At 34.7% G+C, this 16,282-nt stretch overlaps 2 protein-coding genes across 4 annotated transcripts; one reads left to right on the plus strand and one right to left on the minus strand.

Annotated features, from left to right (window-relative positions):
* Nucleotides 1–716: 716 nt before the first annotated feature.
* On the plus strand, nucleotides 717–5,864 carry LOC106665282 (NAD-dependent protein deacetylase Sirt2-like). Of its 3 annotated transcripts, XM_014391604.2 has the most exons (3): nucleotides 806–975; nucleotides 4,424–4,503; nucleotides 4,576–5,864. In XM_014391604.2, exons 2-3 carry the CDS (start codon nucleotides 4,469–4,471, stop codon nucleotides 5,645–5,647), a joined length of 1,107 nt encoding a protein of 368 aa, XP_014247090.1. In that variant the 5' UTR covers nucleotides 806–975; nucleotides 4,424–4,468; the 3' UTR covers nucleotides 5,648–5,864. The 3 variants fall into 3 exon arrangements, with proteins under 3 accessions (XP_014247091.1, XP_014247090.1, XP_014247092.1); XM_014391605.2 differs by lacking the exons at nucleotides 806–975; nucleotides 4,424–4,503 and adding an exon at nucleotides 717–798; XM_014391606.2 differs by lacking the exon at nucleotides 4,424–4,503.
* A 4,237-nt stretch (nucleotides 5,865–10,101) lies between these two features.
* On the minus strand, nucleotides 10,102–12,163 carry LOC106665270 (general odorant-binding protein 56h). Its single transcript, XM_014391591.2, has 7 exons — nucleotides 12,058–12,163; nucleotides 11,730–11,799; nucleotides 11,613–11,668; nucleotides 10,568–10,603; nucleotides 10,385–10,499; nucleotides 10,241–10,311; nucleotides 10,102–10,149 (listed from the first exon to the last, which is right to left on the minus strand). Exons 1-7 carry the CDS (start codon nucleotides 12,112–12,114, stop codon nucleotides 10,105–10,107), a joined length of 450 nt encoding a protein of 149 aa, XP_014247077.1. The 5' UTR covers nucleotides 12,115–12,163; the 3' UTR covers nucleotides 10,102–10,104.
* Between the last annotated feature and the right edge of the window lie 4,119 nt (nucleotides 12,164–16,282).

Genomic DNA, 16,282 nt, shown 5'->3' on the forward strand with positions numbered 1-16,282 from the left:
TGATGCAACAATATTTTAAATAAATAAACAAACAATAATAATAAAATGAATAGATAAATAAAAATGTTAACTGTTACCTTGTTCAATTTCTATTCTTCTTCCTCGGATGCAGATCCTTCCGCGGAAAGGGTATGGTTTTTTGTTAATAATTTATTTATTAACTCTTTTATTCTGCAAAATTGGAATTAAATTATTTCAGAGAATTTTTACCAAGATATTTGTTTCTTTAAGGCAATTGCACCAGAGTCCATTTAAGCAGGTGGTTGATTAGCTTTCTTATGGTGCATCTAAAATACCTATTTTTTCCTCCCTCTTTTGGGTTTACGCTGGCATATTACCCATGAAGTTTTCTATTTTAATTTTACTGTCGAGCGGGATCGTGGACACGGTCCTCCGGCAAAAACCCCGCCCCCGCCCGCAACCCTCTCCAGGGCTGGTGAGGAGGAAGACCCGTATGGTTTTTCGCTTTCGTCTATTTGTTCAGTGTACCCTTAAAAATACCCTTAGCTTGTACTTATTAAATACATTTGTAAAAATAACATTTTTACATTTTACGTAAAAATTTTAGTTTTTTTTCGAGGGGCGCAAACCACAAGGGTTATTTTAGCCCCGAGATTTTAGATTTAAAAATGAAGAACTTGTGGAATGAACGTAGTGCAAGGTTATTGGACCGCAGGCGCAAAGAGGGGGGAAAAATTTCCCGTCTTTGGTCGATAGCGGACACCAGTCATCTTTGGTTGAAACCGTTTTGTAACCTTCTCGATCAGAACTTAGTGCTACGCTGTTCTGATACTTCTGGTAAGTATAAGCAATCCTTGTCGAAAGCGAGTGGTGAATTTATTTGAACTCAAAACAACGGGAAAATCCCTTTTTTTAAGAACTAGTACTTCTTTATCGAAATGGCAAGTGAATAAGCGTTTTTAACAAAGACAACATCGACTTGTGTAAACTCTGTTTCTATTGTGTGTGGTAAGAGTAAGTAAACAAGATCAAACCAATATGATTTACAGATTACACTTTTAATCCTGCTTTTATTGACCGTTAAGGCTAATTTTTCTTTGTAATATTTAACGATTAACCGTCTTTTAAACAATATATGATAAATCGGGTTTAACAAAATGCCTCTTAACATCCAACCAATCATTCTTTTTGTAACGATTTCTATACTTTAAACATATATTAATGGTTTATTAACTAATTAAGACACTCTTATATAAATTAAATAAATTTAAATAATTTTGCCTAACGTGACATCTGAAAATTTTGTAATTTAGTTGACCATTATTCCAGTGGCAACACGAGTCAAAATATTAAATATGTACATTAAAAACATTAAAACGTAATAAAGTACCAAACCAGTAGTACTGGTAAAGTACTGTATTTAAAGATATATATTAAAAACAAAATTAAGTATCAACCCAGCTTATACGTTATATTCAATGTCATCCACAAGTAGTTATTCAGTTATAAAATAAATAATTTCAATATTTTGTTCTTTCAAGAACAGTCCTTATGCTGAATTCGTATTTAAATAGGTCACAAAAAAGGTGACAAGAGATATGACCTTATTTTCAGTATCAAACATAGAGCAACATAATTTAAAGAATGCTCTAAAAGAAACGCTAAAAGCGAATTTTGAAAAAAAAAACAAAAAAAAAACGACTTCCAATAAATTGTTATTCAATCATGTCAATAATTTATTTTTGAATTATGTAGTTCGTTGAACTGATCGTTCGTAAATGATCGTATATATACAAAGTTCTCAAGAGATATATTTCAAATATTGTTTGTTATTTTAGGAAGATGTATTATTATTTATACGTTATACTTAGCCTTACTTCCACTATCAAATTTTGAGCAAAATTATTTAAAGAGTGCACACAAAAACTTGTTGCCAACTAAACAAACAGTTAGTTTAATTACAGATCTGCGTTTGGTTAGAAGAATAGGGTTAACAGAAAAGGTCTTTACCAATCTTTTGATTGGCCATGTTTACTACCGCCCCGCAAGGGTTGGTCACCAGAGTTAGGTGATTGGAGGATTTAATTCGAAAAAGCTAGTTGCTTCGATTGTGTGAGATATATTTTTCAAAAGTTTATTAACTTTGTCTTTCTATTTCGAAGTATAGATAATTTATATTCAATAATTACCAATAATTTCCCTTGAGAAGCAGCAAATGCTGTTAGGAAATCCTTTATGTCCTGGCGTAGTAATCACGATGAAAAGTATAGGGCTCCACCACAGATCCCTGGCATCCTATGTTCAACAATTTATATTGGCACTCAACCTGTAACTTATTTTCACCTTTGATTACAATTTTTAATGTATCAATTAAACCACAACAACAAAGGCAATAAAATACCTCGGGTACCAAGAACTTCAAAATTTTGTAATAAAATGGTCTAAGGTGTCGAAGACTTATTTCTAAGAATACACCTGATAGTTTTTATTAATACTTAAATCATAATAAACCTGAGACAAGAAGTGAACTACTAGCATTCACAGTACTTTTCTTATTTTGGAAACCAAAATATTTTTAACGGATAAATTCATCTTTATGAAGAACCTGGCGATTTCTTAATTTCAGGATGCAACCCTTCAAGGACTAAAGACTCTTGTATTGGACATATAAAAAGGATTTTGCCGTAACCTCTCTTCGACAAGGATTCCGTATTTTATTGAAGAAAAGATTTTTACGGACATTTTGAACTGTTTCAAATAAAATAGTTATTAAATATGTTAGTAATTATCTCCGGATCTCGAACATAAGTATTGTTTTCAACGATTTTAAATATATTTATTGTTTTACGTTTTCTCCCATGAATTTCATATATTATACACTACTGGTTCTTACTTTTCTCTAAAAAAAACTTTCAAATAGGTTAGTGTACTACTTATTGTAAGCATTACCAAAAATTTTTCGGTCTTTATTTTTACAATTTAAATATATTTTTTTTAGTTTAAGATTGTTTGGAAACGTTTGTTGTTTTGTACAAGATTTTTTTTCTTTTAATTTGAGAAATCGGATTCAAGCATCCATGGCCTGAACATTTTTAACTTATCAAATGAAAAAAAGTTTGGAAGACTAAGGAAACATCCGCTTCTTCATATACTCTTATTCCATTTGTATTTTTGGAAAAGATTGTCAAGAATTTTACAATAGTTTTCCTGGAGAGTTTATACGAGTTTCCTGTAGTTTGTGCAAACATATTCTTGTTTAGAATTACAATGATAATTAGAAGGAACGGAAGACAGACAAAAAAAGTTGTTCCTCTCGATTTATTTAATTTTTGTACATATTTTACTAGATAAAAGAAACAAATCATGGAATAAACTAAATTGAGGTTTGATCAGTTACTAGATTTTCTCAATTCGCCAACATTTAAATCTAATTAGTAAAAAATAAGGTAATTTCGTTAATGTTGGTTAGCCATCCAACAAGAATCGAAAAGGAAGCCTCGTAAATTGTATTTTTACACTTTTAATCTAACCCAGCTGAGCCACCGAATCAAGATAGACCAAGAATATATACCAAAATGGGACCTGGTTAGAACCAGTTGGCACTTGTAATGAAATTTAATGTAACTTAAGAACAATTACAGGGGTTTCGCAGTTTTCCTTCCATTGCATTTGTTTCCGAGATAAACTAGAAAAGGCTTTTGAAAATTCCTAAACTTGTCTTGATAAGGATCAAACAATAGTTTTCATCGATTAGTATAAATTCGCTCTGCTGGAAAAATGATAAAACCAATCTCGGAAATATATTTTAATTCAATTGCTGATTTTGAAAGATAGGTAGTCCGTAAAAAAAGTTGAATATGTGTAAAAAGAGTTCGTTTTACTGCAAAAAATATATAATAATTTTTTTTCTGAATTATTTGAAAACGGATAATGCGGAAATACCAGCTTAATGAATCCAATAAAGTTGCAAGTCAAAAACGTTGCCTTTTTGTTATATATTTTATATAACATTTATTTTGATTTTATTTTATTATTTATAAATATTATTATTTGTGATGTGTACTTTATTTACACTAAGTAATGAGCTGAATTTACAACTTTTACAAATGGCATACATTGTTATTGGGGGAGAGAATCATTCTTATTTCACATCAACCGGTTTAGTTTAGGGTTAAAACTAATCGCTTTTGATTTTTTTTATTCACAACTAACTAAACATTAAAAACTTAATATAGTAAAAATAATGCAATGTTTTGAGGGTGATACTATTTTTAATAAATCTCTGATTTTTTCCAAAAATGTCCAATCAGAAATGTATTTTTTTATGTTAGAAGCCTGTTATTTTACTAACATTAAAAAACTTATAGAACTGTATGAAGTAACAAAATTTAATTGAGCATAATTTCATACAAGCCCCTCTTTGTAAAGCCAATTAATTAACCCCTTTATTCCTGTATTGTAGAATCGTCGGGGAGGGAGGTCTGATAAGCCAAATAACAATAATTTGATGTTAAGTAAAAGGAACAAACCTTTCAAAAATTGGTATAACTTTAAAAATAAATGTATCTAGTCATTTCAATTTTGTAATTTTTGTGTTGATATGTTTGTCCGCAGCTGTCAAAAATCAAGCAATAGGATGGAGTCGAGCGAGAAGTCACCTGATAAAAATGAAGATATGGGTAATAAAAGTTCAAAATCAAAGGAAAACAAATCTGACGTACATGTTGAGAAATTAGAATCTATTAGTAAAGACATGGCCGGTCGGGAGAAGGAAAAGAAGGATTCGAGCAGGACACTTGAGGAGCAATTGGCATCGCTTAAAATTTCCTCGGTCGACGAAAGCACCCTTTCGAATTTGTCCAGTCTGGCCGAAAAGCTCAAGATGAATCAGTTTAAAAACGTAGTCACTCTCGTCGGAGCCGGCATAAGCACGTCAGCAGGGATCCCCGACTTCAGATCACCCGGAACAGGCCTTTACGACAATTTAAAGAAATTCAATTTGCCCTATTCGGAGGCCATATTTGAGTTGGACTATTTCCAAGAAAAGCCCGAACCGTTCTTTCAACTCGCGAGAGACTTGATGCCCGGCACGTTCAAGCCGACAAAGTCCCACTATTTCATAAAACTACTCGAGGAGAAAGGGATCCTCCTGCGACACTACACGCAGAACATCGACGGCCTGGAGAGATTGGCGGGCGTCTCTCCTGAAAAGATGATCGAAGCTCACGGCACATTCTACACGTCGCACTGCACCAATTGCAGCAAGGAGTATTCGTTCGATTGGATGAAGAACGCCATCTCCGCTAAGCCGGTCCCTCTCTGCGAAAAGTGTCACCATGTCGTCAAGCCGGACATAATCTTCTTCGGGGAAAACCTGCCGGTTGAATTCTTCGTCAAGGCGCAGAAGGACTTTCCGAAGTGCGACCTGCTGATAATCATGGGCTCTTCCCTCTCCGTCCAGCCGGTCGCCTCTCTCGTCACCAGGGTCGGCAAAAAGTGCCCGAGGCTGATCATCAACAAGGGCAAGGTCGGAGAGAGCCTCGGTATCAGTTTCAAAGGCAGTTCCAAAGACATTTTCTTGGACGGCGACTGCGACGCGAGCGTGGTACGACTCGCCAAGTTGGCCGGCTGGGACGCCGACCTTGCTAAGCTCGTCGACCAAGGCAGAAAGAAATGTAAAACGTAAACCTCTCTCTTTGCATTGTAAGATAAAGCGACTCATTTTAATTCATTGTGATATTTTTAATTCTTCTAATCATTAATTTCTTGTTGTGGCTTATGGAAATAACATATGTCATTTTATTGAAATAATTTATACAACTCCAAATGATACAGTTAATGTTATTCTTTTGTATAGATAAATACAAAATAAATAGATAAATATATGCATATGTAAGTAAGAATGGTTAGTTTATGATTTTCCTTTTTAAAAAATATACCCAAATTGTCAAAACACGAGAAATCTTGTTATTTGTGCAACCTTTATCGACAAGACGGGCCCTACTATGAATTCTTTTTGTTAGGAATAAAGCCCAGAGGTTTTGATAGATCCTGGATACAAACCGAACGGGTGCGTTTTTATAATAAAATTTAATTCAAGTTTTAAAACAATTTATTAATCACGCAAGAAAATAACAATGAACAGAAGTTTAATTTATTTTGTAGATTTTAAACCAACAATTAATTTTTTTTTTAAATGTAAATAAACAGTAATTTCAAGCAAACCGTTTGCCAGACCATTTGAAACAAGGGTGGATGGGTACTCGCTATTTACAGATAATCCAGTAGACCGAAGCACTCTTTTTTTAAGGATTACAACACTTTTTAAATTATTTTCAGGATCGCATACTTAATTCTGTATCTCGCCTACACGGAAATGGACTCTTTCACCTTTAGACTCGATTGTCTCTACCCTCATTGTGGAGATCCTCCTTTATTTTTACTGTAGGCCTAATCATGAAATCTAAATCACAACATTGTCACTACGAAATAAATTGAGACGTGACAAAATTTCTCACCCTCAAAGGCCTGGAAAAACCGAGTTTGTCTTCAAACTTAAAACTATTTACAAGATTCTCCCCACTTACATTTGACCCCCTTCGGATAGCTAATGATGATCGACGTCTTGCTGTTCGCTGTATCTAAATTGGGCTTCTTTGAAGTCATGCATGCTCAAACACTGTGTGGATGGTTCCGTACTTAATGTTTCTTTAATTTTTTAAGGCTATTTCATGACATTCGCGCCATACTAAATCTGTTCCTTTCCTTTTTGCAGAATGAAGGGGATGAGCAATTTCCGGTAGTTGGCAAATAATAATAAACATTGTTTAAAATAATTAATAGCACCTAGAAATGATGATAATTTTTTAAGGTTTCTTGGCCTTTCCATTTTACATAACGTTTCTACTCGTGCTGAGTTTGTACAAACTCTATTGTATGATATAATATGCCCCATAAAATTTAATTGATCAGTCGCGACTTGGATTTTTTCTGGGTTTACTGTGAGCCCGTTTTTACTTAAACGATCAAATACAATTTCTAAACGTGCAATATGACTTTCCCAATCCCTAAAGTATATTATCAGGTCATCAATGTAAAACAAAACAAAATCAAGATCGTCGAATAATTCAGTCATTGCATGCATTAAACGATCTATCATCGCCCGATAGACTTTTATCAGCGCAACATTCTCGTGCCTACTGGAGCAAATGACAGCGATACGATACATACCATAGTACTGCAATAAATTGTTCTGTACACTGATGATGTAGTATTACTGGCAGACTCTCCTTTGGTGTTACAAAAAAATATAGATTAAAAATTGTATTGTGACTACAGGAAATTTAAAGTTAGTACCGCTAAATCAAAAATTATGATATTTAAAAACAATAAATGTAATTTACGACCAAACGAAAGATGGAAATCCAAAAATGAAATTTTAGAAACAGTTGAAACAAATAAATATTTGAGGGTATCATTGGCATCTCAGTTAAAATTAAAATTAAAACGATAAGTTCGATGAAAAAATCAAACTAGCCAAATTAGGCTTTAATAGAACTTGCCATGTTATGCAAATTTGGGGGTATAGAGAATACCTAGTTGGAAAAATTTCAACAGTTCTGTGCAAACAGAATATTATCCCTTCCCAGCAATAATTATTGATCTAGTTAGAAACTAAAATTAAGTTGATTTCTTTTTAAGTTTAACTTACATTCCACCTTTATGGAAAACATTCAATGGTTGTTAAAGACTGATTCGGTTAAGGTCTGGTTGGAAAGAGCGCAAGTCCCCATGGATTGGATTTAAATAGATTCAGTGCCGAATATATATTAGTTGCCTCGCTTTAACAATTTTTGAGAAGCTGTGGTTGAGGAAAAGGGACAGATTATCGGCCAATGTATCCGCAGCAAGATACCTCCTGTACAGCCACGTCATGTTCTAGATTACATCAACCGTTTAAGTACAAATAAGGCTAGCTTATTTTTTAAATTAAGAACAGAAATGATAAATTTCAATTGTCAACACCGGAGACAAAATTAAAATTACCTTTGTTCACTACGTAATTACGATGTCAATGAAAATGTGCTTTTCTAGGCGAATTTTCAATTTGTCCTATTCTGGCATAATTTCGTTTAAGCCATTTTAACCGGAGATCTTTGTCACATGATCAGTGCTTAGCCATTTTAAATGGAGACAATTGGGTTGATTTTTATTCATATATCATTACTGCTTTAAAATGCAGATAGTTATTTGTGGAGAATTTAATTTTAATTAATTTTCATTTTATGAAAAAATAATATTTTTCTTAATTCTAATGCGTTTACTTCAGTTCTGTTATTTATTTGTAAACTGGACAGAAGCACTCTAGTCATTTTATTATCTCTATTATCAGTAGCAGTACCTTTTTATGCAGTTGTAAAAATATTGTGTTCACCAATGTGATGGTAACCATATTTTCAGCTTCAGCTGTTCTGACATTTTCTTCCATGATAAGATGAACAAGTTAGTTCGTGAATAATTTTTCAAACAAGTTTCACTACCTGTTCTGTTGTTCTGTTGTTATTTTGACAAAAGAAGTAGCAGCAGAGACGTCCACGTTTTGAAACGCCATGATTCAATGACGAGTCGCGCCGATCTGTCGCCTGGAGCCGCAACCGATACGCTGCCGATAATTATGGGCGTTGCATCCTGATGAATGGTTGACATTTACTTAAGTTAATCAACTTCAGGAAGTAAGACATCTTTCCACTGCTCAGGCTTAAAGCAATTAGGTGATAAATGTATATAAATGAAGTTGAAGCAAATAATGGAGTTTACCGAGAGCATTCGATATTTGTGCAAAAGATTTTAATTAATAAATGTCACTGAAATAAAAATTGCCTTTTTTTGTGTGTATGGGTAGTTTCAAGCACTTTCCTAGCTCTTATAAACACAGTTAAGGTAAAAGACCTTTAAAACATTTACAATATTGTAGAGTGGTTAAAAAATAATACAATTTCTATCTGGTCGGAATATTTGATATATCCTTATTGCACGTTGTTGTGGAATTGTCTGGTAAATTGGTCTTGAAATAAAGGAAACGAATTGGTTGTTTAACATCTAATATTTTTATTTTAAAAACGTTTGTCCAAGATTACTTTTACATAACTAGAAAGTATAGGTTTTTCCAATGTGATTTGCCAGCAGTGATGGTACATCCTCCTTCCGGTTTAAGAAAGAATTGCATTATCTCGTCAGCGAGGTCGCACTAGTTCTTCATTTTTGGGAACTGCAAGATTCAAAATTATAATATGTAATATAATAAACGGATAAAACTTATCATTTACCGTCATCTCCGCAATATTCAATGATATCCTTGATCTTCTTCACTTTCTCGGGGTCACCATTTATCAGGTCCGGACACAGCGAGGGCAAGCCTTGGATCGTATGTACTTACATATTGCGCTTGTTTCAAAAGTTCAATTTTTTTAAAAATATTATTATTCAATCATGCTTCCGCTCAAGGAACTAATATTTGTTGCTCGACATGACTGTCGTTTTTGGGCGAAGTACATTTTTTACGTTACTTTATTTTTGATTTAATTCGTTTAGATTTTATCATTTATTTCACCTTTTTACGATACTCGCCGAAAAAGTTGTGTTTTTTCTAGTCGCAATAAAGATTTTCAGTAAGGTCAACAAGATAAGGTAAAGGGCGCAACCCTGCATTCAAACCCGACAACAAATATACTTTTTTGAAAACCCCAGTCACCCCGCATGATAGTTGGCATTCCCTCGTACAAAAAAAATATATAACAAGTACAAAATTAATTTAATAAAGAAATTGTAATACTTTATAATCGTGACAATCTCTCTACATGATTTCTAACATATTACTCTCTATTATTCATGTCGAGACGTATTTCTAACTCCTTTTGCTTGAAAGCCGGATCGTTGTAAACAAATCTGTGAGTAGAACCATCATAGAAAACGTAATTAATTATTGTAAAACAAGGAAGAGAGGATATAGAGAACACACATTCGTATGCAATGAAAAGGCGCAATAAACTTTATTACAAGTCAATAGTTGTTTTTTTTTTCTTTTGCTGTTCCACCAACCACCAAACAGTTTATAGATGATCTTATAGATTACTTCTTTTCTTTCTAAGATTGGCCAGGAGGGGCCATGGATGGAAGTGATAAGCCACCCTGGAATACAAAGAATATATTCATTTTATATTAGTATTCGTTTTTAAGATATTTGTTGATTTTTCAAATGCTTTTGAAATAATTGACTTACAGAAAGGACTGCTGTCATCAAACAAACGGTAAGTGCACTCGAGGTCTCACATTCGTCTTCCTTTATTCCGACTGTGAAATTATGTAGACAATAGGTATTATAAAATGATCAAGGTGTTTTATAATAAATGTAAAATTTTCGTACCAGTGGTCAGACAAACGTTCCACATCCCATTAACCTTCTCTGCATCCTTGGGATCGGTAAATAGTTTTTTGTTAGAATCCATCACTGCCTGTGAATTTACTGTATTGCCGTCCATCTATTTCAAAAATATATTACTATTAATATATTTTATTCTTTCAATAACTATCAATCTTTCATACTTACATGTCCCAATTGTTTTGACAAACAATATTTAAAGCACTGCAAAATACAAATCGATTTAAAGTTTTAATAAACATTCGTAACTTCGTAAAAGTAAGTTAAACAAGATCGTGGTCCCGGGCCAAGTTGGGCGCAGACCGGGCGACCGAGAGGGGACCACACGACCCGGAAAACTCAATCAGGCCGGCAGATTTGAAAAGGAAAATGCCACTGGCCCACTGGAATGAGATAGATGAGAAATTGAAAGTATGCTAGGAAACAGTGTGGCCATAGCCGGTGGAGAACTTGGGGAAGCGAGATAGAAGAAAACAGACAAGGTTGAGGATAGGTCACGCCCGTCTCACGTACGGTCATCTTCTGGTGGGGAGAACATGCAAACGCTGTTCACTGTGCGGAAATCTGGTAACAGTGAGGCACTTATTAGAGGAATGAGATAGACTAAGAGTGTATCAAGAAAGGTGCTAAAATACCTACCCTCCAACCAGCGAACAACCCTGAAACAACAGTTACGACATAGAGTAATTATTTAATTATCTGAGAGGAGTGAACGCATATTTAACCCGCCCCTTCTACGATTCATTTGATTTTGTATGCGTGTATTTATTGGGGAGAAATGTCGTGAATGAACCAACTCAATATTAAGTACATCGAAGGTCTGAATTTTTATAGTCAGGAGTGAAAGAGGGGAGACCTCTGATGAAATTTAAAATAGCGCGGTGGTACCCGTATTGTCTTTAATTGTATAGTTAGTGTGGGTAGTGGATAAATATATTTACTGGAGTGAATGTATTTATAAGCGAGAATGCACTGTATGTTTAAAGTAGATTTGTACTGTAGGTCTGTATGAACAGGCGAATAGAATTTAGATATATAAAATTGATATTCACCCAGGCATAAATATTTACATCCATAAAGAAGAACAAATTTTTGAATAGAAATGAATAATGGGTAGGGAACAAAGTGGGGGACATAAAATGGAGATTACCCCAAAAATATGAGGTGATGGCCATTGATGCAAAAATAAAAAGTTTTAAAAAAATTCATTTACTTTTTCTGGCTTCGTTTTTGGCATTTGTTGCCCCTCTGTCATATTATAGTACGTTTCTGAAAAGATTTTTTTTTTAGATTTTCAATTGTTTTTATTACTTTTACTCCACCGCCATACCATCCGACATATCATCAGTCTTACAAACCTTCCATGCGGTTCTAACAGCATCGCTATAATTTTGTTCTATCTGAAACAAAAGCACTAGTTGAGGTTTTATTTGAAACACTTAAACAGAAATCTATTACTTTAAGGAGTTTCTTTAATAGGACTATGCATAAGATGTATTGTTATTCCATTTTATTTATATTATTCTACTGTTATATTATATATTAATTGCTTTTAATATATTGAACTTTTATTATATTGTTTCATATTAATAACTATATACATCGTCCAAAGTAAAAAAGTTAATTAATATATTTGTAATAATAGTAATATTTCTCACCACTGAAGCAAAACAGCTTGTAGCAATGACGGCGAAAACAAGGATAAGACCTTTCATTTTTGTAAAATTTTCTACAAGAAATGATATTTTCCTTAATCGGGAGCTTCTTTTATACTGATTTTTCGGTCCCACCACTTCTGCTCAGGTGTTCTTGTTTAAATAATTTGTTGACATACGGACCTGTCGTTGTGCTGTGACGTGTTTTTCTGATGCAATAGTCGACTTGTTTTATTACATTACTATGAGGTAAACGTCTTGTACAATTCATTTGCATTAAAACATATTATAAATGTGCGGTGATTAGTGACGTTGTCGATGATTATTCGGAAATCGTGAGATGCGGTCTGGTGTGATGTAGGTTTCAGAAAAAAGTTTCTTTATCGTGCCAACGTTTCGATCTTTATTGCGATCATCTTCAGGGCTTGGGATTTATTTGATTGTTTAAATTTAACAAATACATGTAGGATGTGGAAAAAAGTGAATTTATACAATGCAAAAAATATTTTTTGTATTCAATCAAAGTGTTTGTTTTCTGCGTACGCCAGATAGTGAAGATTGAAATCCCCTTCAATGATGCTAGGTTTGGTATGGACTTGAAAAATGTGTCCCATCCGGAGGTTGAAATGCTATGGGTAGGGTAAATTGAGAGACTAACCGTGGCATTAGATGTAATCAGTGCGCCTACCGCCTCTTCCCTGAAATGTTTAGAGACATCCAGCTGTTTGAACTGTATATCATTTCTCAGTAGGATAGCAATACCTGCGTTTGAGTCTGCTTTATCCAGTCAAATGCAGTGGTAGTTTTTTCATTTGAAGGCTACTTGCCACGTTTCGCATACGAACGCAGCATTAATATTATGTGCGTGTAAGATTTGTTCTAGGATATTTTTCTTCGGTAGAATCAAGTGGGCATTCCACTGCAAAAACCGCAAGTTAATGTTTTTTGTGTTTCGCATGTTTACCTAAGGGTTTGTGTTAATTCTTTAGTCGGAAGTGTTACAGGTGTGTTAGTGTATTTAACCTTTAGTTGAGATGATAACCGAGAGAAACAATTTATTAATGCACGCACCGATTTTGATGATTCGGACCCAGATTTGGATTTGTAATCATTAATTAGTTGGTTTATGTGATCTACCAGTAGGTTAACTTCTAACGTGTTGGGATTTGAATATTCTTGATCCACTGGTGGCGTGGGTTGGACCATAACCATCGTCTCTTGCTCATCCCTATCATCCCTGATTACGAAGCGTTTTCGTTTAGCTGACTTTTGATGAGTCGTCTGAGTGCTATAGGCACTCTCCTCGAGCAAGTTTTTTTCGGGATTTGTGGGGCTTGTAAATTGTTTGGGAGAGATTAAAATCCTGTCTTGAATTTTAGGGGTCTAGAACTAAGTGTGGTCTTGTTTTTTAGGGGTGCAGATCTTGTGCCAGATCGGGGAAGTCCTCGAGATATTCCGGTAGGTTAAACATATTTGAAATGACCACATTCGAATAAAGGGTGTTAGCTAGAGTTTTGGATTTTTTTTTCTGATAGCTGTTGGAACATAGGGCACTTCCTGTCATTGGACTTATGGTTACCTCCACAGAGTATACATTGTGTAGGTTCAGTGCTGGTCTCACTACTGTGATCTTTAGAGCAGATCAAGCATCTCTTGCGCCTCTGCACTGATCCTTCACATGGTTGAAACGTAGACAGTTGAAATACTGTGTTAGAGGAGAAATAAAGTGGTCAACCTTACAACGCATACCGAATATCTTTACTTGGTCAGGAAGCCATTCACAGATAACAACGCATGTTCCTAATTGGAAAGTTTCAACCATGCCGTTTTCGTCACTTATTCGTTTTGTTAGAAGGCGAATATTCTTAATGCGGATTGGCGAAAGTAACTTCAGCTCGACCTGTTACTCAATTTCAGTGACAAAAATTTGTACGCGTTTTGTTAAATATTCGTTAAGTTCGTAATTAGATAAGACAAGTCGGTTTTGGTCAGCCACTGCCTCCGCGTCATATCCAACTCACCACTCACTCCACCTCACCACCTCTTACACCACACACTAACTCCACTACACACCACCTTCACCACATCACTCCTCCACCACTCCATGTTACAACAAAATATTTAAAAAATTAAATAATTAAAAATATAAATAATACTAAATAAAATAAAATGATAATTCACTAATTTCGTGGTCCGCTTGACCAATTAATACTTTACAATTAATTCAGGTTTTTTGTTGAGATGAAAAAAGTCAATGGCACGAGAGGGATTCGAACCCACGACCTTCGGCTAGATACGCCGCTGCTCTAACAAATTTTCGAAATTTAAGAACCATCTAAAAGAAGCAAAACAACATAATTTCAATTCTAATTTAAAGACAATAGTGTTACATAGTTTCAACAAAGGGAGAGAACTAGATTGGTTTGAGAATTTGAAATTAAAAAATTTAATGTGTTGTGATTAGTGACCGTTAATCGATAATTATTCAGAAATCGTGAGATGCGGTCTGGTGTGATGTAGGTTTCAGAAAAACATTTTCTTTATCGTGCCAACGTTTCGATCTTTATTGAGATCATCTTCAGGGCTGGGATTTACAAACATTGTTTACATTTAACAAATACATTTAGGATGTGGAAAAGTGTATTTATACAATGCAAAATATATATTTTTTTTATACATTCAATCAAAGTATTTCTACTCACTCAAAGTGTTTGTCTTTTGTGTAATTGTGCCATTCTTGCGTGTCGTGTTGAGAGTGCCAGTGAGATTTTGCTGTTTTATGTTTATATACGTTGGATTTTGAAGGGGTGGGGAAGGAAGTCAGTTTAGAAAAAACATTTTTGTATAAGGCGTCGGCTTCTTTGACGTGAAAACAGCCGACGAAGGAAAAAATGTGTTGGTAATGGTTCGGCCAGATTATCCTTTCAGGATTATATAGAAAAGGATAAATAGGAAAAGGAAAGCTAAATTGTTGGACAATTAGACTATGAAAAATATTTGATGTGTGGACTGTAATGTAATGATATATGTATGTTATCTATATTGAATTTGATTAATGATATTGGCATAGCTGCGTCTGAGTTTACATGTATCTGTTCTGTAATTGATGCTGTGTTTATCTCTGCTGATAGAAACCATTTCTAAGAAATTACGTTTTTGTTTGTTTTGTTCTTTATGTAATATTATTGGATGTTTGAAGTCGAAATTGTGTTGGTGTTCAAAATTGTGGGTAGCGAGTGCTGTAGGATTTTGCTTGGGTCTTTGCAATCATAGATATGTTGCTTTACTCTCTTGTTCAGATATTGGGATGTAAGACCGATGTAAGTTGCCGGACAGTTTAAACAGTTGATCTTGTAGACTACGACAGATTTATTTGTTATTGGTGTAGGATCTTTAATTTTGGAAAAAAGTGTTTTATAATTTTTGAAATCTATTTAGCTATTTGAAAGCTATTACTAGCTAGCTATCATTAATCAAATTGAATAACATATTGAACAGTTTCTTACCTGTCCGTTCATTTTTCGAAGATTCTTGCTCTACCATATGGTTTTGGTTCTGTTCTTTCTTTCTTTCAAGGGAATTCCTTTCAGAGGCTTTCAGAATTCCATCATTTACTTTCTGAACTGCTAGATCAAGGTCCTCCCTACCACTAATTTTAACCTTAGCATCCCGGAGAGGGTGTTTGAAATTTTACATAGCCCACCCAATCAGGATTACGGTATGTTGCAAGTATTAGGTGGGGGGGAATAAGATCAAATCTTATGTGTCTATAGTCAAAGCAAGATGACCCTTGTCACATGCCAGTTCGTAATGTATTCGTCACCTCATCGACTGCTTAGAGTAACGTCAAGAACCTCCTCCCTATTATTATTGACGAAGGTAGGTTCTGAACCACGGTTGGCTATTTCGAAACCCTCTCCAGCTATGAACTCTAAAAGAGACTCACCTCTCCTATTGGTTCGTGCTGCCCCAAACTATATGGTGGGCATTCGCGTCACATCCTATGATTAGCTCTAGGTTTTTAGACCTAATATGACACGATGTCCTTCATCTGTGCGGTGGACAAGGGCCATCCCCTGGTAAGACTCTGTTCCACCTTCCGTTTTTGTAGTCAGGATACCTGAAACAACGTCGCCGGAGCAGAGCCCTGGGGTAAGTATGCAGCTAGCTTGTTATTTACAACAATGCGGGAGTTTAGGGAGTTTCAGGGGGGGCTTGTCTCCCCAGC

This window comes from Cimex lectularius, unplaced genomic scaffold (genome assembly GCF_000648675.2).
Source record: "Cimex lectularius strain Harlan isolate CLEC.00 unplaced genomic scaffold, Clec_2.1 scaffold298, whole genome shotgun sequence".
Classification (NCBI taxonomy): Eukaryota; Metazoa; Arthropoda; class Insecta; order Hemiptera; family Cimicidae; genus Cimex; species Cimex lectularius.